Here is a 25871-nt window from a genome sequence, read left to right as displayed (position 1 = left end):
CTTGGCATTTTGTTAGGACCAATAGACAATGAAAGAATTTTTAATTCACTGGTTTGAGAGCTTGATTTATAGTCAGGATTTATTTTATGCTGGCTAGATACAAACCCCTTGACCTTTGCTGTTGCCATGATTTTAGATATTTCAGTGATGTGAAAGCAGATTGTTTGGAAGTGGTTTAATTTTCATGCTTAGACATTCGCTAAATTATTTTCAGCAATCTTTCCAATTATTTTTATCGTGTATAATGTTGTAGATTTCCACTTAGTTCATTGTACCAGAAGTCTACCAGATTGCAAGACTGAAGAGGTCTAAGCAAATAGATTTTCAGTAGAAAATCAGGAAGGTACCCCATCACACAAAATACTGAATTCTTATTATATGTGTATGGATACTTAAACATTACTTTGTTAATCTCCCCATTTTTCAGTGCTCTAAATGATGAATTGCTGTATTTCATTAATGTATTTCAAAATGTTTAATTTCCTTGAGTGACAGAAATGCCAGTAATTTGGAGAGCACAAAGTGTCCAATTATAAACCTGAAAAGAACATTCACTAGATTTCAATTACAGATAAATGAGCATAATTTATGTGGAGGAAAGCAGTACTCACTCTGCCATGTATCAGGAAGATGGAAGAGTGTGATGGCTCAGGGAACTGACAACAGATTAAAATACTTTTTGATTTCAAACTGCATGTGTGAATTCAGCCAGTTCTGGAGCCTCTGGAAGTTGTTGAGCTTTTTGTACACCAGTCTGAGATGAAACTTGCCATTTCATGATCATTGGAGCTCATCTAGTAGTTCAGTTCTTCTTCTCTGCTTCTGGCTACACAGTCCTGACCTTTCTTCTCTTGCCCCAGGTCTCTGTGAAAACTCTGGGACTGCCCATGGCTCTCTTGCCTGACCCAGAGGCTGTTCCTTCCCAGTATGGTTTTCTCTCTAGTGCGTGAACTGTTCAACATCCATATCTGACACTTGCCAGAGCAGGAGGTGACAGACAGGGACAGATCAATAGTTATTACAGGTAAAAATTTCATTATGAAAGACAGTGATCTTCTCATTTGCCCATTTCTGCATCAGTTACTGGTATAGAACTGTAGCAGATGCGTTTAGAGTATGTCTTAGCTCATTAAGTCCTTGAATGCATTGCAGACCTCAGGATGCTACAGTACTTTACAAAATAACAATAATAAAAAACTAGTGTGATACACTCCTTGCTCATATGTTAACCTGACTCTAAAAAGGATTTAATTGTCAGTTACCATATGTGGAGCTACTTTGGATTGAAAAAAAAAGGTGCCAGTATCTTCACTGACAAATACCATCGACAAATGGCAATTTATATTCAGAAAAGGAAAAAAAGTGTTGCAGCAGTGTTGGTTCGATTACAGAACATATAATACAGATTAAGGTAAATATTTAAAAGAAAAACTAATGCAGAATCTGCATCCTGAATCTAATACAGTCCACTGACCTAGGGGCCTTGCATGCAGGCTGTCATTTATACCACTTCATGGGTGTGATGTTAGCTGTGAAAATGTGAACCAACACTTCAGTATACAAAGTGCCAGAGACAGTGTTTTTGAAAGGTGTGAATCACCTTGTTTATCCCAATCTCATCATGGAAAGCACTGCAGGATTTAGGGGTGCAAGCAGGGGATTTGTTCCCCCCATGCTTTGTGTTTCCTGGTGCCCTCTGGGGTCATTCCAGAGCTAGGACTGGCTGACCAGCCCTTGCCCCTGCGATAGCCTGCCTGTCTTGGTCTGAAGCTGATCCAAGCTGGCCTGGCTGCTTTGGCAACTCTAGGGGACAGTCATGTGCCCCTTCCTTTTTTGACAGCAGGCTCAGGCTTGTGAGTAACAGAAGCAGAAGGAAATAAACACTTTAGATCTCCAGGTACCATGGGGTAGGGAAATAATTGCAGGGCTTCTTTTGTGTCTTTCTTCACCTAAGTGATGGGAGGAAGAGTGTGGACTTGATTAAGCCTTATCAATGTGAGAAACTGAAGCAAACATGAGACACATCCTACACTGCTTTCTTCTGTGTACAAAACTCAATGTACAGAGAGTGCAAGTCACATAGAGAGTTTGGACACAAGAAGAAACTTCATTTATCAAAGGAAAGAATATGCATAATAAAAATTGAGATTTACATATTGTTTGTTCCAGCTCTTTGATACTAACTTTCAGTGCTCCCCTAATATGAAATACTGCAACTGTTCAATTAAGGTACCAAATAGTAATGGTACACAAAAGCATCTGTATAAAAGGGAATATGTACTTGCCTTCCTTTTCAGTCATTTGTGTAGTACTGGAAGATATAGCCATTCAAGGAAGCTGAAAAAAAAAATCTAATTAAAAACCAGATAGAAAATTTTGGTTTTATATGACATAATTAACATCTGCAGCTCAGTGCCCCAAAACTGGTTGTGCCAAATGCTTGAAATTTCTGATTTTTAAAATTTTTTAATTATTTATTGAATTACCAAACATATACATTTTGCTTTCTAAAGCTTGGTTTGGTGCAAGAAGTAGGCTGTTAACTATTGTGAGACCAGAGCAGAATTTTTCATTTGGACTTAATGTTCCAGATGATTCTTCACCTTCCTGTGAACCAGAGCTAGTGGTATGTCCCTGAAGCATGATGCATCCTGGTTCAACAGAAATTTCTAGAAACTATATAAAGCTGGAAAGAAGGATTTAGGGCTGAACTGTTCAGCTGAGCATTACTGTAATGCTATAATAAGTTCTGCAACAGTGCTTCTTTTTGCTTATTTGAGTGTGTGGTTATATTCCTTTTATGCTTTTGCTGTAAAATAATAAGTAGCTCCAAGCTAGACTTTCACAAGAAAAAACCTCTGAGTAGTTCTAACCAAAGACTAGAGACATCCAGTCTTCACATATTACAAAGCCCTTTGTATGTGGCATACAAGGGCCTGCCTCGAAATAGTCTTTAGTCAAAGACCTTAACAGTGTGGTTTTGAAATCAGTACAGTAATTTCTTTCCAGGCGTGAGACACTTCAGAGGATTGTCTGCTAAGACATTACCACTTTTTTTGTTAATGAGCAAATGACACATATAAATGACAGACACTAAGGAGTGGAGGTGGCAGCAAGTCTAACCCTGAACTCATGCCATAGAAACACAGAATCATGGAATCATTTAGGTTGGAAAGGACCTTTAAGATCATTGAGTCCAACTGTTAATCTAGCACTGCCAAGTCCACGACTAAACCATGGCCCTAAGACCCATGTCTACACGTTTTTTAAATACCTCCAGGGATGGTGACTCAACCCCTTCCCTGGGCAGCCTGTTCCAGAGCTTCACAACCCTTTCAGAGAAGAAATTTTTCCTAATATCCAATCTAAACCTCATCTTGCGCAACTTGAGGCCATTCCCTCTTGTTCTATTGCTGTTACTTGGGAGGAGAGACCGACACCCACCTTGCTACAACCTCCTTTCAGAGTCAACCTAGCAAAGCTTAAAATTGATGTGGCCATTCACAGCTTCCTTCCTTAAATTCCAATTTAAATTCCACTTAAGTTCTCCTTTCTTCTTCTTACCAAAGAGCGTGTGGTGCTGGTCAGAGTGGCTGTCCTGGGTTGAGTGAGTGGTGGAGTTTTTTGGTGGCAGGGGAGGGGGCTATAGGGGCGGCCCCCTGTGAGAAGCTTCTCGAAACTCCCCCAGCTCCAAGTCAGCTCCACTTCTGTTTGGGAAATTGAGCCAATCAGCTGCGCCTCTGCGATAACGTATTTAAGAAGGGACGTGGTGACGGGCAGTGGGACTTGTGAGGAGGAGTTGCTGCAGCTGCGTGAACACCAAGGTCAGTGGAGGAACGGAGGAAGAAAGGAGGGGGGAGGTGTGCCGGAGCAGAGACCCCCCTGTATCCTGTGGGGAGACGGCAGGGCGGCCCCCCCTGCCACACATGAAGATCTACGGTGGAGCAGACATTGCTTTATGGCCTGTGGCTTCCGCCTAGTTGATCAAGGTGCTGTGCCCGAAGAAGGCCGCGGTCTTGTGGGAAAAGGTAGCCCCGCTGCTGTAATTCAGCACTGGGAGGATTGCAGCATGCGGGGGTGTCCCACGCCGGAGCAGCTCGGGAAGGTCTGCAGCCGTGGGAGGGAATCCAGTTAGAGAAAGTTAGTGACCCATGATGGAGCAGTGTGGGGAATGCTGCGGCCCATGGGAGGAATTCAAGTCAGAGAAAGTTTGTGGAGGACTGTCTCCTGTGAGAGGGTGACCACGATGGAGCAGGAGGAACAAGTTCCGGAAACTCCCCTCACCGAAGATAAAGAAAGCGGCAGCACTGACTGCACCCCCCATTCCCTGCCCCTGTGCCACTGGGGGGAGGGGGTAGAGATATCGGGAGCAGAGCTGAGCCCGGGGAGAAGGGAGGGGTGGGGGAAGGTGTTCTCAAGATGTGACAATGCTTCTCACTGTCCTACTCTGTTATGTGTTGTTAGTGTCTGTAATAAATGTATGTTCCTTTTTTTCTTCCCCTAATGAGTCTGACTTTTGCTCGTGATCATAGAGGGGAATTTTTCCCCATCCCAGTCCTGTCTTGAACCCCAAGCCTGGCTCTCTGTCCCTTCTCGTTGCCGGAGGAGGAGGGAGAGAGAGCTGCTGCATTATGGTTGGCTGCCAACCAGGCTCAAACCATGACAGTGGCTGTTCCTTCTTCCTGATGTCCCTTCTTTGGGCTAGGTGGACCATTGGTTTGATCTGAAATAGCAGTAGCTGTGTTCCTAAAGCTTGAGCGTGAAAAGGATTTTTAGACACTTATTAATGACTAAAAAGAAGGATATAAAATTAAAGTGTACTGGCACATCTTATCTTCTCCTCTGAGACACAGTGGGGATAGAAACCTGCTGTGGGATAACTGCTGTGCAAAGTGTGAGGCAGAGCTTGATGAGTGCAAATTCGGTGGCTGAAAAAAAATAATAACAAAAATTTTGTATTGGCCAAAGTATTTCTGTTATGGGAGAAGATTGCCTTCCTTAAAAAAAAAATAAAATCATTTGCAACAGAAAAACAGGGAAGCATGTTGTATCATAGGAAAAAAATTTAGGATTTTGTTATTTTGGTCAAGTGAATGCATTCATGACTTTTGGGGAAAGCATTTCATTTTTCAAAATTGTGTTTGGCAAAAGATATGCTTTCCTTACAAGTGTTTTTAAACTATGTTTATTTGATTGTCATTGATAGCTAGCTGAACTAATTTACAGTGCAATATGTTGTGTTACAGAATACTGTATTACAGCAGAATATTTCCCCCACTGACAGTGGACTAAGGAGCTACAAAGTCACTAGCACGCAGCATAAAGTGTGAAGCCAAATCAAAATGTGAAATCACAGCAGAATGACAGGGATATTTAAAGCAGAGAATGGAGATATCACCCCAGATTTTCTGGATATGCCTAGAAATAAAAAGGCAATCAAGCAGAAGCAAGGATAGATTGTTCCTCACTTAACATTGTCAGAAAGTGCAGCACTGTAGGACACTGTTGGAGACAGCAACCTGCTACAGGGAGCTTGTGGCTTTGTCCTCTGTACAGGCAAAACTTCAGCTGTAATAAGATGAAAGCCTGATCTCCTGGCTGTGTCAACTGCATAACATCCTGATATGTTCCCAAACTGCTGCAACCCAATGAAAAGGATTTTAATTCAGACCTTTAACAGAGCAGCAACCCAGTAAGTTGTGTTTGCAAATTAATCAAAGGAAACAGTGGCCTCTGAAGAAAAAATAAAGATCAAATTTTTCAGCTTTAATGTTCCATTTCGATTTTGGAAGCATATTGAAAGCAACCACGCAGATTGACGTTGTCTAAATGATGGCACATGCTTTACTTTTCAGTGCAAAGTCATGAAAAAGCAGAGAAAGAAGACATAGATACATCCAACATTGTTACATAGTTCCTATCTCAAATAATTCCTGCTAGTAGCATTTTGTGCCATAGTGTAACAGGGATTAGTGATAGGTAAACTACGCCTTCTCTTCTTTTCTCATTTATATGCAGATACAGTTTCCTTTCTATTCAATATATTTTTAACAGATAGTTAGTTACAATGAAAGTGTTTTATTTGCTGTTCCCAAGAAAAGAAGATACTCTCTTTGCTTGCTATTATTGCTACTGTAGTACAATATGCTATTATCATTATTTTTGTCATGCTCCTAGTCCCCTGCAGAATTTATTTGAAACTGGAGAATAATTGAAATTAACCTTTTTTCCCAAGAAACTACTAGTTGGAAAAGGTGAAACACAGAATTTGATGTAATATGAAATAATGACCTTTTGCTAGATTTAGCAAAAATCAACTTTTTTTGTACGAGTGAAACAGAACAAGCAGGAAAAGCAGAAATATACTAACCCCCTAGAGATATGAAATTGACAGAGCTGTTGTCCAGCAGCCCATATGGTTATTTGGTATTTGGGCTTTTAACATGTTTTTTCTGTTAAAAAGAAAAATTGGTTGTGTGAGAAATTTTTAGTGTAATCTGGTTTATTCAACAAAAGGCAGCAAAAAGTCTTAAATCCTGTTTCCTAGAATAGATTAACAGCCCCCAAAGATTTGACAAAGTTGATTCTTTTTGACTACAAAAAAGTAGGTCAGAGTAAGTTTACCTTCACACTTTCTTTTTTTTTTAAAGTAAGTTTGCCCTTACACCTTTTTCTAGTGATTCAAGGCAATCTTTATACCCACATTTGAATTGTGCTTTCTGATATTCTATGAGTATGGCCCCACAGGAGGGAGAACTTGAGAGAGAGAGTAAACCAGAAGCATGAGGGGCAATTCATGGTACCATTAGTGCTAAAAACAGTATTTCAGAAAATGTATCTCAGACACCAAATCAATGTGATTGGCTGCAAACTTACAGAATTTTTTAATGACCATACACAATTTTTGTCTGCATTTTTAAATTTGAACTCTAGTTGTTACTTTTTCTTTCTACCATATGTATGTATATGTACATATGTGTATATATATAGCAATTAGATTAGCCACTTCTTCCAGATTTCCTCACAAAGATATGTAACTCCAGCTTTATTTCGCTGTAGTGGTTCTCACTTACAAGTCTATCTTGCAATCAATATTCCCCAGTTCTTCCCCCAAAATTTCAGTCTCCCATCCTTCCCATCTTCATGCGTTCCTTGCTTCTGTAGGGTGAGGTTTTAAGCACTGAGGGAGGAGGACAGAAGAGTGGAAAGATTTGGGATGCTGCCCTGTGTTCCTTCTGTTGCTCTTTTTCTAATCCTCTGAAAAACAAGGCAAGGAAAACTCAGCCTCTTGTTGCAGCTCAGAGTTGCTCTTCCCTTTCAGAAGATGGGTAAGTGAAGCAGGCAGCAAGTTCAAAGGGGTTCCCTTTTAAGATGGGACTGATATCCATGACAGACCTGGAATTTTTCTTGTCATCAGCACACTGGCTCCAGTCTTGGACCAAATTTCCTGCTCTCCCTTCTCCCCATATGAAGAGGAGCTGTCTACTTAGCTACAGAGCTCTGTGAAGTGGATGCAGGTGACAACTCTTGGAGCCATCAAGCAGTGAAAGTGGGAGAAGCCCACTGAGTGATTCCTGTATAAGCACAATGTCCAATATTGTTCGGTCGGGCATATACTTCCATGAGCTTCCTGAGGTGGGGAGTGTGAAAACAAATGAAAGACTGCCAGCCTAAAAGAACAGCAGCCAAGATAATTCTGAGGTGATGAGTCTTTCAAATTCACTTGGAAAAAGGGGAGTGCCAACTAAAAGCTGTAGGTCAGATAGAGCTTTGAATGATAATTATTTTCTTGCTTTCCTTGTTTCCAATCATCTTGAACAGTGACAACTTGGTATCACAGTTATAATACCTGTCTCCACTGTCTTGGATTAGAATGGCAGTTCTGCTTGATGGGAAGTTTAACAAAAAGGGTTTCTCTGCCATGCAGTTCTTGATATTTTCTCCACATACAAAAATAACCCCTTCAGCCCATTGATGCCCAGACAATTGAGCACAGCCAGTTCTTTAATTGAGGAGTCTCAAAGCACTTGAGATTCTAGGTGAAGAAATACCTTGTATATATCCTTGCTACAGAGGCATGAAAGGTTGTTTCCCCAACACACCAAAGACCATTTACAGGTGGCCAACCATGCTAAGATAAACTACATAAATAGTTATAAATACTATATAAATACACTATTTATACTATATATTATTACTATTACCCTTCCTCTTCCATTCCCTTTCCACACATTACTTATACTGTGCATGTAGTTTACATTTGGGCCAGCTCCAGTCAACAAATGCTAGAGTAAAATCTTTTTTCCAGGTAGCTGTGACCAGTACTAGTCATTAACAAACCCCCTATATATGCGCTATTTTATCTAATCTCATCAAAACAGGTAAGCTTTGGTAACTTTGTCATCTATCTTGCTTGCTACCAAATCTAGTAATTCCCCAGCATGACACTTTTTTTCCTAGCTACTGTTGGAAAGGGAGAGGCTACTTGATGGCTCCAGAAACGTTCCTGCTCTGATTTTGAATCCAGCAGAAATAGGGAAGGTCACCTTTCTTCAAATCTGACTTATTCCTAATTGCATTGGCTCCAGGGCTTGACCACAATCTTGATGGCTGTTTCTGTGTGGTTACAAACTGGTCCTGATTGTTTCAGGAGCAAAATTAAATTTTCAGTTCCCCCAGTAACACATTATGATTTGTTCAGAGACAGATCTGGATGGAGACAAGTCCAAGCTTCTCTTTTGTTAGGCCAAAGGGAATTAAAAGTAGATAACTATAGTCACCCATATGAGTAAGTCAGGAATTTGTGAAGTGATTCATAAATCATTATAAAGACCACTAAAGTCTGCTAAAAAGGAGTCCTGTCTGGCTGTACAAAGTAGTGCATTATTATTGGGAGAGGTTTCGGGATGTTAAATGTGAAATCTCTAAAACTGTGCTTTTCACTTTTAGTTTTGAAAAGGATTTTTTTCCCTGTTGTTGGCTGCTGGTTAAAAACCTATTTCAGAGATTAATTTTCACAAATTAATTTTGAAAACACAGAGGATGATATCCCATGATTTTTAAAGTAACAGTCGTAATAAAAGATTGTCTTAATCTCTGGCAGGAAGTAACAGTCCTTCTGTGTAAGTGCTACACAAAAGACTAACTCCAGTCCTTATGCAGGAAACATGTAACTAGGTAGTTGTAGCACCTTTTGAAAACTTCTGATATTTTTATCACAACATAGCTACTGGTTTCTCAGTTTCTAGCATGCCTAAAAGTGCGAGTCTCAAAGAAAACTGAATAGGCATTAAATCATCCAAAGTTCATCTTGACACCTTCTGTACTCCAAATGTAAATTGTGGATCTACCAGAAATGTAGTAAATAGGTTTCAAATTAAGTCAAAATCACACAGCTAATTTGTGGCAGGTACTAATTCTGAGCTGCAGCATAAAGGATCTCAGGTCTCTTGGATTTATATGTGGTTATAACCTGTAAAATAACCCTGTCCAGGGGTGTACTACTGCTACTGCAGTTGCACCTTCTGTTGTATTCAGTGTGAGATTACAGCTTCTTTATGCTTCTGCAGGAAAAAACATTCTTTACTGCTAGGTTAAAAAGGAGTCTTCTAGTGTATTGAGGTCCAGTCTCAGGAGAACAGGGACCAGATCTATGCTTTAGGTTCCTGGCAGACTGTGTTAACTGCAAGCACTAATTTGTCCTAGCAGCAACTACTAAGCACACACACGACAGAGAAGGGTAGGTGAGCGCTCTTGCTCAGCACAGACTTGCAGCTTGCTTGTAGGAGTGGAGAGAGATGCCGATCCGCGACAGGAATACCACATCAGTTTTCATTCACCCTCTTGCAGAAATACCTTGTCTCTTTTTTCGTTGGTCTTCCCGGCTCTCCTCTCATGGATGAGAAAGCGGTCCTGAGCCATTCCTAAACTCAGGCTGAGTTTCTGTTTACTAATCTGATCCCACTGGTCTGGTGGGTTGTTTGGTCATTGGAGGCACCAACCAGAGCTATTATAACCTCAGCTTTCCATATGCAAAAATTACTGTAGCACCTATTTGTAATGTACTTTGAGGTATGCAATTTTAAGGAAATGTAGAAAAAAGTTAAACTTACAAAGTCTGTAAAACCGTTGTGTAAAATCCATAAAGTAGTGTGTATCCTCGTAGTGCCAGGAGTGACAGATCTGTGTAAAACTTATAATTGAAATAATGAACTTCTGTGGCAGCTGCACCGTGAGGTTTGATCTGAATGGGTCTCCTCCTCTGCCAGACTTGTAAGTTTATACTTTGAGTCCAGATCAACATTTTGATGTGGTCAGACTCTGCCCAACTGGAAGTGATTTAACACTCGCCCTTATATACATTATATTGACTTCAGGTTTATTTTCAAATAGCTCTATGTAACTTACAAAGATTTCTAGAACTTGAAACCTGAACCTGGACCTGAACCTAGTATATAACTCCTCAGTGTCCAGTGACCAGAAGTGACCGCTCACTTCCAATGAGGAAGGACAGCTATTTATTGACAGATACAGTTGATACAAAGCCTTACAGTGAGACAGCTGGCAATGCCTCTGAAGTCAGGTCCCCTATGAGATACCTTCTCCCACTAAGACTTAAACCCACCCACAGAAGTTAAAAGAAATTTTCTATTATAAGGGTGCAGTTCAGCCTGTTAATTTCCCAGTTGTCAAATCTAATGATGTCACTGTTTGAAAATATTTCTTCTCTGTATCTGGGCTGCACACTGTTCTTTTGGAAGTCTGCCTGTGCAAGCTGCTAAACATTACAGTAATTTAAGTAAAGTAAAAACAACCTTTAGCTCTTATCTTTTGGGGGTTTTACAGTTTTGTGTTTCTGACCTCTTAGGTTTGTTGGTCCAGCTTCTTCTCACCACATCAGTCCCCAGAGAATTTCAGTTCCACATCACATGATGCAGAGACGGACTCCACAACCTCTCCACCTTCAACAGCCTGCAGGAGTGCCTCTAAAGACATACCAGCCAACAGCAAACCCTTCTTTTCAACCAAATAGCCTCCACATCCAAGGTAAGAAGGAAGAATGTTCATCACAGATGTTAGTTTTTTGCTTAAAATTTAGTACTTCAAGGACTGGCACTGGCATTTTTAATCACCTTTCCTTTTGAAAGACTCTGGGAAGTAGCCTTCAGGACCATGCCTTCAGTCTTCCTTAAAATTCTTAGTTTAGCTGTTTGTTATTCATCTTATTGTGGAGTTATGGTTCAGACTGATTTTTAGAGCTGTTGTTGAAAAAGAACTGCAAATAATTCTGTGATGGCATTTGCTTTTAATTTTCTAATATTATTCTTCTAATTCCTCCTGACTTTGCACATAAAGTATTATCAGGTTTTCAAGAGATGGAATATTCTTCTCCCTTGCACTTGGGGAATGATCAAGACCTCTTCTTTTATTAGCATATATGTCTCTTACAGCTGTGTTCCCACTTGAGTTGTGTAAACAACTTCTACAAGATTTTTTCTCTTTGTTCAATCAAGTATAAATTTTTTAGCCAAGAAGAAAACTAACAGCAGTAGAAAACAATGTTGGGCTGTTTTGGGTATTCTTGCTAGCTGGTATGGTCTGAATGGTAATTAACTTAGCATTTCAGAAAGGTGTTAACAGCAGTAATGCTATTTGTCATCAACTGTTTAAATATATGGTTTGCCACATTTACATACACAAGGTACATTGCACATTGACTTTTATAGGCCTTGGGATTCTGCTTTTTGATTAGGCTTCCTGAGAATTATCACAGTAGATATCATAGGAAACTTCTTGAGGAAACTAAGGCTCCTTTTATTTTCTTCAACTGATGGAAGCAGTCTCTCTAGGCAAAGGGGTGAGACAGGACATTGTGGCATCTCCCAGGATTCATGAGTTTGAAGGGGATAAAGGAAGGTGCCAGTCCTGTTTTGTTCTTCTTATTGTACTGGACCACACGGGAGCAGGATCTGAGCCAGGTGCTTTTCCTCCGGGAACTGGTAATCCTGTACAGCACCAATTAGTAGTAGAAGAACATGAAATTTACCAATGGATATAAGCAGTTATTGTTGAATTTCTCTATTCTCTGATTAAAGTTTCATAATAATCTAGGGCTAATTTATTAATATACTGTTCATTGTCATATGATTTATGCAAAGACATGCCAGAGCAGGTCCAATAAATTCTGAGCACATGGGGCATGAAGGGATCAGGTTAGCCTTCCTATTCCCACAGTGCAATACATTTTAATCAATTCAATTTTTTGCTGAATATTTGACAAGAGCTAATCTTCCAGAAAGGCATTCAGACATTAAGGTCTGTCTTCCTGCCTGGACCAAAATTGTCTTTGAGTGCTTAGATGGCTTTACCACCATCTTCTTCTTAGGGTCATGGGAACTTCAGTAGTTGTAGAAGCTAGAATCACAACCAGTTGTTCCAAAGTTGAACAGTTTCCAAAGAATCCTGCCTCTCAGAGGCTCACAAATCACCTTGGCTTAGTTGCTGCTCCACACGAGACTTGCACTGCTTGGTGCAGCTAGCTCCATATCTGCTTAGGCATCTTCTCTTTAGGGCAGACCAGAGTGATGCTACTGTGTTCCCATCTCCCCCTCCTACAGTCCAAACAGGATTTAAAAGGACAGAAAACATGGGTCATTAGAACTATTATAAGAAGGCGGCCCAATAGAAACCCTCATCTGCGTGAATATTACATATGGACTGAAGCCCCATTCCACATCAAAATTTAAGATAGAGGTTAATAGTATCTTCTGAGTGGATCAAAAAATGGATAACCCCAAGGACTCAGGACTTAAACCCATACTTTACTTAGTCCCACATTAGCATTACTGTGTTTGCCCCCCTGTCCTAGGAAACCCTTTGCTGATAATAGACATTGCTGACAGGAATTTTATACACATAGATAGCAACTCAAAGTTGCAGTGGTAAAGATCTCTACACTTAAAGCTGGTAGGAAGACAATGTGGGCTGAACTCTTAACTGTTTTTTTTTTTTTTTGGGTTTTTTTTTTTTTTTTTTTAGTATTGAAAGATATAATACATTGCAATACAACAGCCACATTTGGGTATTATATGTTCTTTCAAAGATTACGTAACCTCTTGTCACTAGAAGAGGTATTTTGTCAGAATGTGCTCCATACAGAGTGAGCACAGCTGTCTTGCTCATATGTGCCACACTGAAGGCTTTGTTTGTTCTATCTGTCTGAAAGGCTTGCCTAAACTCTCCCTCTCAAAAGCAAATGTTTCAATAGTTCATGGTCATGTTTTCCCAGCAGCAATACAAAGATTGCCATCTTCCTTAGTCACATTATTATAATGTAGAAAAACGCCATGGAGTTTTCTCACTAGCCTGGACTATCTGATATATAAGTGTCTGTGCGAAGCTCCGTTAGTTTCTGTCTCTTGCAGTTCATAACCTGCCTTTTGATGATTTAAAGTGCTGTAGCTATAGCTGCTTCAACTCAGTCAGCTGCCAAACAACGGTGACATTTTTGTCTCAGTGCATAGTCTTAAACTTGTCAACTCCATTTAAATTGGCTGTAGTGAGGAAGAAAGAATTTCATTGCCTGGAAGCGTTTTGAAGAAAACAAGTTCTAAACAGACTCTCTTACTGAAAGCCTGAGCATATTAAAAGCTCATGGACATCTCAGAGCACTATCCTTTAGAAAGAAATTATGTAGAAGATCTGAGAATGACAAGCCTTTTATATCTAATAGCTAGTTGTATTGTGAAACTGCTTTTTCTTGTAAGAGCATTGTCTACAGTTCAGATTTCATTATTTGTTCTGAGTGATTTTCAGCATCGGATACATAGTAATATCAGAGAGGGCTTTTTATTGCCTTGGTTAATATTATGTAATAGACTCAATATTCCCTTTCCTTCCTCTTGTGAAATTCACAATTTCCTTTTCTGCGTGGGATGCTTGGAAGTGATGATGTTAGATGACTCACTGTGCTGCAGAAGTGAAGCTCTTCTTTTCCTTTTATTAGACTGTAGTGTCTTTTATTGGATTATCCTGGGCGGTAAGTCTGAAACTATCCTGGACTGGAGACTGGAGTAATGACTTCCCAGCTTGATGCCATTGTACACCATTGTACTATGTGTTTGTAGACAGAATAGAAGACAGTAAAGGTCCTGGAAATCTGCAGCAATTGGCCCAGGGTCTATATTGTACTGGTGAGTTCAGCGAAGAACAACTATAGGGATCTCAGCAGAGGTATCTGAAGACACAAGCATCTGCAGCACACAGGTAGCTGCAAGAATAAGGTATTACTCTGAGATGTATGAGTTAGGAAAAAAAAAAACATCAATAGAAACTCCTCCTTCACGGTGAGTGAACCTGTTGTGCATATAGTATAGAGTGAGGTAAACCTCCTTTTGGCATGGGCTTTGCTGATACTGTGCTTCTGATAGTGTGAACACTTTTGCACTAGAAATCTGACTGTCCTTTAAAATGGTGCCTGTAAATCATGTCATACGTGCTTCTGAGTTAAGCTGATGACCAATTCTGGATGAGTAATGGAAGAAATAAAACGTCATGAAAAATATTTAGTAAAAAAAAAAAGTTGTCATTTCTTTAAAAAAATTGTTAGCTGATATGAGTTACTTATACTAATATATCTATACAGGCAACTCTACTACTAACATTTATCTTTTAATTACAGATAATCTGATTTAAATAAATAGAAATATTTCTAGTTTTTCACATTTGCAAGTCAGTCTGGCGTTACAATGTGTGACTCATCTCTGTCTTACTCTTTCTTTTCCTTGTGTTCTTCACACTCAGATGGTACCAAATAATTACTTGATATTTGTGTAATTCACCTAGTGGACACTGTAGAATTACACTGCAGAGGAACACTATTTTGAAGTTGTTTAGGCCAAATACAGCTGGAACTTTTAAATACCATAGCAGTAAAGACTAGAGAGTCATGATGTATATTTCTTAATGGAAGTTATAATGATTTTCTTGAGAAAATATTCTCTCGACTGAGGAGGAATAAATGTCCATCAGAAACTTTCTACATTATGGAAGTTGTAACTGTGGCGGTCATTCATTGCATATCTGTAATGAAATCTTTGTCCACATCAGTTCAGTGGGATCAGGACTCTATCACAATCTTACATGGACCACAGTTTCAGCTGTGAATTTGAGATGGACTGTGTACCTGGAATTTTCAGATGCTCAGCGTCTGTCAGGATGAGGCTCTGTATGCGATAAAGAACAAATGCTTCCTGCTTTTAGAAGAGATTCTTGCAATATCCAGCTATTTTATCGTATTTAAAAATATTTCCTTTTCTTCAGGAAATAATGCTATCATGCCAGAAAAATAACAGTTTATTTGGTATCTTGACATCATGGATCTTGGCTATAGTGTACTGATTCAAACACTGTTTACATAAGCTTGTGCATGTATGTGTGTTTAAATAGAGGGAAACTGATATGATCCAGAGTTGCAGTCCTGAGAAGAAATGTTCAGTTCTGGAACTTCATTAGCCAATCTGGTTTTATTTTTTTTCCGGTGCTGCATGAAAACACAGAAAACTGGTGCTACAGGTAGTCCTCCAACAGATAATCTCGAACAAGGGGTCAGCTGTAGTCAGGGTCGAAGGCCTGAATTGCATATGGTTTCATGTTATCGTACATTCATCAGTATTGTAGATTATCTTGGGCATGGCACCATGTGAATAAAGAGAAGAGCTCCCGATACCAAGTTAGGAGATTTTGCTGTATCATGTTTGGGCTCCAGTTCAAAGACCTTTACATTGTGACCTGATGCACTGCAGACATGGACAAAGACATTTGGAATAGTACTAAATAATGGAGGAGAAGAGAATGATGTATCCTCTGTTCTGCTCTTTCCAATTTATGGCTCTCCATTCTATAAGATGGATATTTATGGCACTGAATAATGAAAATAACATTTAGGAAAGTTGAACTATTTTTATATGTTCTCGTTCCATCTTAAAAAATTATTTGGGGTATTATTAGTTAATGAAAGTGCTTTGTGCACTTCTCTGGTTCTTTCAGCAATATAACAGTTAGTGTACCAATGGGTCAAAGCTTGTAAGACTGCTAGACAATATTCTTTTGCTCAAGTAGACAATGAGCAAACACACACAAAAAAAAAAAAAAAAAAAACAAAAAAAAAGAGGACGTGACTCACAATAGCTCAACTCCAAGCTAAGCAGACTTTCTGCCAGACTTCAGCTAGCAATAGTCAAAGTTAGAGCCAGATTGTTCTGCATTGGGAACAGGATGCTGGGAGAAAGGCACAAATAGAGAATGATCACAAAGCAATGTAAAAGGACATTTTATCATGTGTCTTGAAGGGTCTTGCCAGCTGGCTCAGACCACTGGAGATTGAAACAGTTGTTTCTGATAACTAGTCTGACTCAACAGTAAACTTGCACAGTGTGTCCTATTGCTGGTTGAGAGAAAAGTTGGTTTTAAAAACATTTTCCAAGGAGGCTAAAACTGTCAGTAGCTATGTAGCTTTTAAATCAAGTTTTGGATGGCTATTGTTTTTTCTTTCATTTTATTTACTGCAGTTGATTCTTAAATGTCAGGACTGGACATTTAAGGATTGATGGGTTATAAATTCCTAACATGCTTTGCAGTCTGACTCAGTGTTGTTGCAGTTAAACTTTAAAAGAAAAAAAAGATTGAAACTGTCATCTTCCAGCTAGGACTGCAAAGTGCCTGCAGCCCCTGCAAAAGACAATGAAGTCAGTGAGTGTTCACCCTCTACAGAGTGAGCACAGTCTGCAAACTGTGCCCGCCTTGGAAAAGGAACCATGCTTCTGCTTTTCATTTTTCCATCTTTTTTTTTTTTTCCATTTTCTTTTTTCCTCTTTTATATGAGGTCAAAATACTCTTTTTTCATGCAGGTTTTCAGACACAACACTGACAATTGTTTCAGTGTTTTTTCATGTAACTATTTGCCTGATCTAACCTCTTATATGTATATTTAAATTAGGCGTTTATCTCATTTTGTGTACACAGAAGGGTCTTGCAAGACTACTAAATAAAATGCAAAGACTATGTTTCACTCACCATTGTTAGCCAGACCTCCCCATAAGGTCTCTTCTGAGTTCCTGGGTACAGATTCAGGCTGTCTTTTCCTGTCCATAGTCCTGGCCAATTCTGATGCTTTTAAATATTTAGTTTTCTGTTTCAATTCTAGCACATCTTATCCATGCCAACATGTATGTTTCCTCACAGCAACCACAAAAATTAGTCTCAAAAGAAAAATAATTAGAATCGTAAAACTCCTAAATCATGCATCCTTCCTCCTTCTTGGCAGAAAATCAGTTATATCACATGAAGTGATACAGCATGTTTTTCACTGTGTCCTTTTCCTTTCTCTATACCTATTATTTATGAAATGCATTATCATAAACACTCAATGCAGCTTTAGCAAACAATAGTCCTATGTGCACACTTCCTTAGGAAAGTTAATGGAAATACACCTAGATCCTAGCCAAAATCCAGAAAATGTTTGCCAAGTGCCTTATGTTCATAACATGTTTTGAAGCATACACTGTCCCTATAAAGGGTTATGAGGTTGAAAGGTTTGTTTGGGTTGGGGTATGTAACTGCACCAATATAAAATTTTTACTATTAAAATACTTTTTACTGAAAAGTCAAAACCAGGTGCCACATACAAGGAATTTCTAATTACTAGTAATGAATGAGTAGGCCAATAGTAATGCTCAAGTGTCACATAATAGCCAAGATATTTAGACATGACCCTCTCAAATGTTGATAGGTTGTGACTCCATGTTTCATGCTTCCCATAAAAGGACATTCTCTGCTTATCGTCATCTATCCTTTGGGATATGTCCTTGATCCTTTCTTAACTGTTAAATGGTACCTGAGGGTCTTTTGTCATGTACTGCTCACTCAAATTTACCAATACCTTTAGGGAGGGAGATGAGCTTTTAATCATGTGAGCTAATTGCTTACTACTCATGGTTTTTTACTGCTTGTGGACATCAGTTGGTTTCAGGCATGAAAGCTGAATATCTGGTATAAATATGCTTTACTGACTACACAGTATGAGTATACTGAGGCTAATTCTTGAACACATGGAAGGATGAACTTGACCTGTAACTATCCAGATTAGGATTCTTTATTCACTCCAAGTACTAACTGCTCTTTGAAGTCAAATCTGTGAAAATTTATAATCACTGAAAGCAACAAGGTTTCCTCCTTTTTCATAATACCCAAAAGACAGTAAACAGATGTCTAAGGAGAGGGGAGTAATTTAATTTCTTGAATTGTAAGTCAGTATCTACAGTACAGTTTATATATAGAAGTTTCATTAAACCATGTTTTTCAATCCCTCTTTTCTCCTTTTTTTTTTCTTTTTTTTTTTTTTTTTTTTTCGGATGTTGATATTTTAAGGGTTTGGGGAAGGTTTTGTTGTGCTTTCTTTTTATTGATTTTTCTACACTAAAAGGAAATTCAGGTGGAAGTACTTTGTCATATGGATGTTGGTTAACTAAACTGGCCATAGGAGACAGCCCTGCATGGCAGCTTTTTGTATTGACAGTAATATCTCTGGAATAAAGTTGAGATGCAGGATATTCCCTAAGATGCTTTCTGAGGTAGGGGGTCATTTTTCCGATGGTGGTATGACTTTTTGGTATGACTTACCACAACATATTCTTCATCAAGAGAATAGCACACCAGCCCTTAGACAATAAGCTGTTTGCTAATAAAATCTTCAGAGACTATATCATTCCTGGGCCTATTTTTGGACAGTCAAGACCTACAATTTCTATGTAACACTTTGGAAGTAATGTACTGTCTTTTTCCTTTATGCACAGAAAGAGAGTGGTGAGAATAAGGAGCCACAGCACTGGCAGAGGATCTTGATTCACAATTTTTCTTAAAAGAAATAGGCATATATACATTGTATGAATTTATAATATTTAATCTTACATTAATTCTAAGAACATGTTATAGAAAACAGAAATAAATGCATACCACAGTCTTTCACCTATAAAAGCCATCCCTCAGACATTGAGCAAAATTTCCAAAGCTTAGACTCCTTTTTTAAGGAGGAGAAAAGACCTTGCTTCCATGAGAAAAATCTTCAGGCCCACCTACTGCAGAACACCTCACTGCATCTCTTAGATTCCATACATGTCCCTGTTTTACCAAGAAACATGGGTTTGGTTCTGTAAATATATATTTTGACATGTACTTCAATGTGAATTTACTCAATGCTAATATGTTTCTCTGAAATATTACCTAAGGAACAAAAAATGACTTGAAGAACAAATACCCTGGGAGGAACCTTTTATGTCATGTGACACAATTGTCTTGGTTCTCTTCCATGTGGACTCACTGCTACTGATGAGTGGGTTAGACTCTCACCCTGTACATCATCAGCTGTCAGCCCTTCTGAGTCTCATATGCAGGTCCCCATTACCAGCCAGCTGTCTCGGCATCAGTGAAAGACCCTCAGATTTTATTCAGACCTTACTTGAGTAATCTTCCTTCATTTTGAATTAAGCATTTTCTTAGATTTTTCGAGCAGCAACACAATGTGAAATCTGGACAGTACCATTTCAGACAGCAGGACTGCAGAATAAAAGGAGAAATTTCCTGACAAATTCCACCTTCTATCCATTCAGTGCCTCTCACAAGTCATGCTGGAATCAGGATATCCATGAAGTGGTTTGTGTTCAGAATTAGTAGCAACTGGAGGAGGTCTTAGGGAGCTTCATAGGGAGCTGCTTTACTGATGGAAAATAATTGAAGTTGTGGTGCTACTGCAGTTGAGGTTTTCATAGTCCTCACGTCTATCCGTTGTATCTCTGTGCAGGTCTTTTACTGACCACTTTTTTCTCCTTGTTGTAGGTTTTTATGGGCAGCTTCAGACTTTCTGCCCTCCACGTTATGCTGACACTCAGAAGAATGTACAACATGGTGTTTCTTGCAATATGGTTCCTCCTTTTGAAGACAGCTTACTTCCCACATCAGCAGGCCAGTCGGGGCTTGGCATTTTCCATCAGACTTTTTCAGCTCATTCTGGTATTACAGGTAAGTGACAACTGGGGACTTTGTGAACAGTTGTGTACAGGTTGTAGACTTTGATAGACCCGCTTAAGGTCTGTATGTGGCTGGGACCTGTCATGACAGACTTGACTCTTCACAAAGAAGAGATGATTTTCAGACGTTTGTGGAATGGTTCTCATTGGGACCTAGTCACCATGGGTCACAGTGACATCTGACCTGTGTGCGGACTGCACACTGTTGAGGACTTTTCAAGGTTCTAGCCTCCGGGGGTCAGACAGTTACTAGCTTGTGTATTTGCTTTGAAATGCAGTCCACTGAGCCCTGTGTGATATTTGTGCAGCCACTCCACTATGATCTAAGTATTGTAGCAGGCACCTGAAATGATTTTGCTTTATACGTGTTTGATTTTTCTCACTCTTGAATTTCGTTTATTCACATTTTCATGACAAGAACTGCCTGGGTGCACAATTTTCTGTGCACACTTGACTTAGTCTCTGCCTAGCTGAAGAGTATATAAGGGGCTTGCATGCTGCTCTGGAAGGATGAAAGTAGCCTCTGTGCAAAGATCAGCACAAGACAGTGGGCCTAATCTTAGGGCCTAAGCACAGTTGATGTCCTTCCACACACGATAAATTCACTTAACATTTATTGTACTTTGAAATCTCTTATGTCTTGGTCCTTCACTAGTGCATTAAAAAGCCAATGCACCTGTAACTTCAAAGAGGCATCTCACTGTCTGTAAAGGTATAATCCAAAAGATGGGAGTTTTGCTGCAAACAGTTACTCTTGTGCTCATTACTGTGGCTTGTAGAAGTTAGTAATTTCTGTGCCAGGGTCTGCTTTACAGCAAATGAGTTCTACAATACTTTATTGCCTCATATCATAAGTTACATATGATGCAATTCAATAAGCAAGCATGAAGTATATTTTTTAAATTATCACTATTTTAGCACCCATTAAATGGGCAAGTGTTAGTTATGATAAAATCTGCTGTACTTCAGACTTGATTCTGACAGAACTGTAATTCCTCCTTTGATAAGCAGTAAGTTATGTAATTATTAATTTCATATATATGTTGGCTTACTTGCTTTGTTTGTCTGTTTGGTTTAAAGCCATTCCCAGTTCTCTGCATAAATATTAGGATATTTTCCTTGATATATTTATCCTAGTTCATTAATCATTTTTGTATTTTTTCCAGTTTATGACTTACCAGCAGGGTCCACAGGTATCTTTGGTGATTCAGCTCGCAGCATGCCAGAGGATAGCCGTTCCCCACAAGTAAATGCAGTGGATCGTTCCTCTAGCCAGCTTTCTTCTGTGTACACTGAAGGCTAGAGTAATATAAATCTAGTTACAAGAACTTGATTCCACTTTGTCTTGCCTTTCTGATATTTCTCTACAAAATTTTTCGCTCCATGAAACTCCCATGTATGTATGGGGATATGGGTTGATATACATACATAATGGAGAGGAAAAAGCAATCACTGAGTATTCATCATGTAATCAAGCAGTCAACTGAGGAGAATGTTTGGAGAAAGCAAGCTTTGCCAAAACCTCAGCAATTGTTTCTTTTCTTTTCATCACAGCACAGCAAATCTACTTTTTTCATTCTTTCTTCTTTTTAATTTCTCAAAGGGAATTCAGAGATTGGATAAGAAAACTGTTTGTTGGCTGTAATCCTTTCAAGCTGAATGGGTGGACTTATTGAAGAACACAGCTTTAGAAAATTAAAAAAAAAAAAAAAAGAATATAAGTAAAACTAGAGCATTCTATAAACATTTCAAAGTCATACAGCTTTTTGCACAGCATGTTCACAGGTGATGCTTCCAAAGTTAAACACACACCAGCATCAAAAAGGGAGAGAAATTAGGCATACATCCTGGCATTACCTATTGGAGGCATTGGGGTGGCTTCTTTTTGAAGCCAGAGATCATCGATGCTGGATTTCTTACAGGCCTCAGTTTAGGTGTTTTTTCCTTTCCTCTGTATTTTTTAAGCTATACAACATGGCCATTGCTATTTTTCCAATATTCTTTCTGACCCAGTGCTTTATGCAATGAATAAGAAGGGTTAAATGCACTACATGAGAAGGTACATGGACTTTGTTAATATTTAGCACAGCTACTAAATAAGAAACATGTTTAACTTTCGGTTGATTTTTAATTATATTGTAGAGCTTTATATTGCTGTATGTGCTATCGTACTCTGTGGGAAGGTTTAAAATACCCTGTAGAAAAGATTCTTCCTTAAATTCTACAGATTTTTTTAAGAGCAATCTGTACTGATGCAATTAAATTTTTGTTACCCTATTGTTCTTCATTTCTGTAACACATTTTCAGGAAGAAGAGCTATTCTTAAATTTGCTACATTCCCTCTGGTTGTTTAGAGATGTAAAATTGAACCGGTTTGATGGGTTTGATTTTTCTAATCACTGACAGGGTCTGGTCCTTGAATTTAGTCCAGGATGCAAGCAAATGACATTACTCTTCATGAAAAGTACACGGGTATGAGTTAAAAACAGTATTTTGCAGTGGAGACATGTCATCACTGGGGTCCTGTATACCTTGGGAGCAACTCTTACATTATGTAATACTGAGTGTTTAGGTTGTTAATGCCTGTTCACCCATTTTATGGACTTCTTAGTGTGCATCTTAATATTCTCATGACCTGATTTAATAAGGACAAAAATCCAAAGTTCATTCTTGCAGGCTAGACCATAAGTATGCTTCTGAAATCACTCATCTAGAATGATGAATTTTTTAAAATGTTTATACAAACATTGTTTTTATCCTGAGAAGCTTTTGAAAGTTGTTGAATGCAGTTTGGGTCAAATTCATAATTTAATTTGCCATTATGTTGCATAGAATAATTTATGTCCAGATGTTTATAAGCACTGGAAATCTTTTGAGGTTTATATTCACATGAAGTGTATTCTTATATACAGGCCTATGTGCTTATATATTTAATGGAGAGATTTTCATCCATTAAATAGAAAGAATATATGGAGAAACTATGCATATAAATTATGTACAATAAGAATATGGCTTAAATACGGATAATTCTGTACTAAATTCTTCCTCCTTTTATTCTGTTTCTCACATCACAGATGAATGTGTCCCTCTGCTTCAGCCTGCAATAGGAGATCTAGCTGTTACTATGTGTGGTTTGCACTGGGTTAAATGACATCAGGCTTCCCTACACAGCTACACATGCACAGGCAAAAAGATACTCCTTTTGCATTAATGTACGATCTGGCCCAGTGCACTGACCGCAAGTTTCAATTTTAAATAAAGCTTTAATTCTGTGCTATATTAAAGACTATTCTATGGTCACTGCACATGCATAACTTGGTTCAGCAGGAGTAATTAAGCACACCGAGCACTTCAATTTCAAATGTGGAGGACTGTTTTGTTCCACCAAAATCAGTAAGAGCAGTGTGTACATATGAATGTATACATACATCCATACTTTTGTATAGATAAATCCTTTAAGTTTCTTTTAACCACACGGTTGTCCAAAATTTGACAGTTGCTCTGTACAAAACTGAAATACTAATGCTGACTTCAGATCTGTAACACCCTGACTTTTAAATCTTTTGAAATATTTGTTCTAGTATTTGAGTGTACGAGCTGTCAAGTAGAGAGAGAGCTTATACATCATGAATGACCCTGACCAAAGGGAAAGTAGGAATACAGAATTCAAAAAGGGGATTTGTAATTTGGGTGTGCATCAGTTACATTTAAAAAAGGAAACTTTTGTGAATCACTCATTGTTTCATATATATATATTTACAGCTTCCTGTGAGCCTTAGTCTTAAAAAGAAGGAGATAGTCAAATTAAGCACATGAGAGTAGGCTACCAGTCTGTAAAAAGGTATGCCTTTGTTTACTTCTGTATCAAAGACAAAGAGAATTCTTCATGATTATTTCATTATTCTCTTTGGACTCAGACTGACTTTGGGGGATCAACTTATATCACTGAGGTCAATTGTATTAAAAATAACTGTTTTATCTCATGTATTTTGGATATTTAAATAGAGATTTGTGTTTGTCACATGTTAGAATGAAAAATGGTGCTTGTGAAAATACATAGTGTAAAGTCAGTTACTGACTTATATGCAAATATTTGTGCCTCAGTGATTTTTCTGTTGTTATTCTACTTGCTGGATTGTTAACTTTCTAAAGGGATTCGTATCTAAGAGATGAAGTTATTTTAGACTGTGGACATTAAACAATATTCTAATGAATTTATTTACAATCATTCTTTTATTCAGTTGTCCTATTTTCAGACCCAAGTGGTCTATTTTTATCTGCCTTAGAAATGCATCTACACTGGAGTTTAAAATGCAGTTTCAAAGCACCTGTGTACATATGTGAGTGTATGAGAGTGCATGTGTGTATTTGGATCTTCCTTTCTATGTATATATATATACATGAATATATACACACATAGACACACATACATAAGGCATTATGGTTTACTAATACTGGATGCTGAAGTATTGCAGTGCTAAGGCCATCTGTCACATTGTATTTTGTTTTCAGCTTTCTTTGAGAAAGTGTGAATGAGGATAAAAACTACATTTTAATTGTTTATTCCCTGTTTCCCCTCTGTAATTTTATAATAGATTTATTTAAACAGCACTTTTTTGTTATTTGTATGAAATTTTGTTGTTTTTTTTAATATATATTTCCTAGGAATAGATAATGCAAAAGAAAAAAAAAACCCACAATTTAAAATTAGCTGAGTGGGGTTTTATTTAAGAAATAAATCCCCTTACTCTGTACAGAAAGCAGCATCTTGTGTAATATTTTTTACACAAAGCACTTTGGTGAGGAGAGAAAGCGGGAGTATGTTTTTCCTGAACATTACAGAGTATTCAGCATATTTATACATGCTTACATATACACATATGAACTCAATTTGCCATACTGTTTATCTGGCTGATACTTGCTCTAAATACATGTCTGTTGCATACCATGAAAAATAATTTTTCAAAAGAATTAGTTACACTTTTTTCTCTACTAGTATGTATAATTTTGTGATTTGTTACAGTTATTTTTCATATAATCGTAAGTTATTTTTGTCCTGTTTCATAAAATTCTTTCTTACATAAAAGGTAAAATTGAAAGGTGTATGTGCATGGTACAAAATAAATGTGGAAAATTATAACTCAATGACATGACCAGTAGAATGTCTTATTGTGAGATGCCTTTAAAGAAGACTGCTCCAGCCATTGTCCTTCACCATAGAACTACTAGTATTTGTATGGGTTAGTATAATTAGAAACAGAAATAGAAAAAAAAATCTCAGATATTTCTCTAAAAAACACTTGGGTCAGAGTTTTAAATCTGGATTTAAATATTGTTATAGTGAGGCTAGAGATTTGTAGAGATAAATGGATGCCTCAGTGTGTGTTTACACCCTGGGTGGAGACACAAATAAAAGAACATTTAATTACATTTTTGTGCTGTGATAATTTTTATTGGTTTCTTTGTTCTTGTGGTTCTACAATATAACATGTAAAGGATTTTTGCTTTTCTGTCTGGTTATTGTTTCTAACATACTCAAGCAATTAAGTTATGTTGTAGCCTTTAATGTAAGGAAAAGAGCATCTGTTTTTACTGTGCATTAAGCATAATGATACCAAAAGATAGAGACAGAAGTTGATTCATGCTGATGTCCATATTGCCCAAAACACATCCTAAGAATGCATTATGCTTAGGAAATAAGAGGTTATCTTTTACCACACACATAAATTAGACTAGAAATCTAAGGATAAAATGCAAACTAATAAATTAATTAAGTGTAAAAAAATCCTG

The 25871-nt window shown here is 38.1% G+C and overlaps 1 protein-coding gene across 1 annotated transcript in view; it reads left to right on the top strand.

The window, feature by feature from the left end:
• Nucleotides 1–25398, top strand: part of GLIS3 (GLIS family zinc finger 3) — a 183882-nt gene extending 158484 nt beyond the window's left edge. The window contains exons 9-11 of the mRNA XM_032989626.2: nt 10868–11046; nt 19891–20073; nt 21248–25398. Coding sequence (XP_032845517.1) covers nt 10868–11046; nt 19891–20073; nt 21248–21384 — 499 coding nt within the window. The 3' untranslated portion in view covers nt 21385–25398. The remainder of the gene's footprint in view (nt 1–10867; nt 11047–19890; nt 20074–21247) is intronic.
• The last annotated feature ends 473 nt before the right edge of the window (nt 25399–25871 follow it).

This window comes from Tyto alba, unplaced genomic scaffold, assembly GCF_018691265.1.
Source record: "Tyto alba isolate M040663 unplaced genomic scaffold, T.alba_DEE_v4.0 Super-Scaffold_42, whole genome shotgun sequence".
NCBI lineage: Eukaryota > Metazoa > Chordata > Aves > Strigiformes > Tytonidae > Tyto > Tyto alba.
This window is presented reverse-complemented; position numbering and strand designations above follow the sequence as displayed.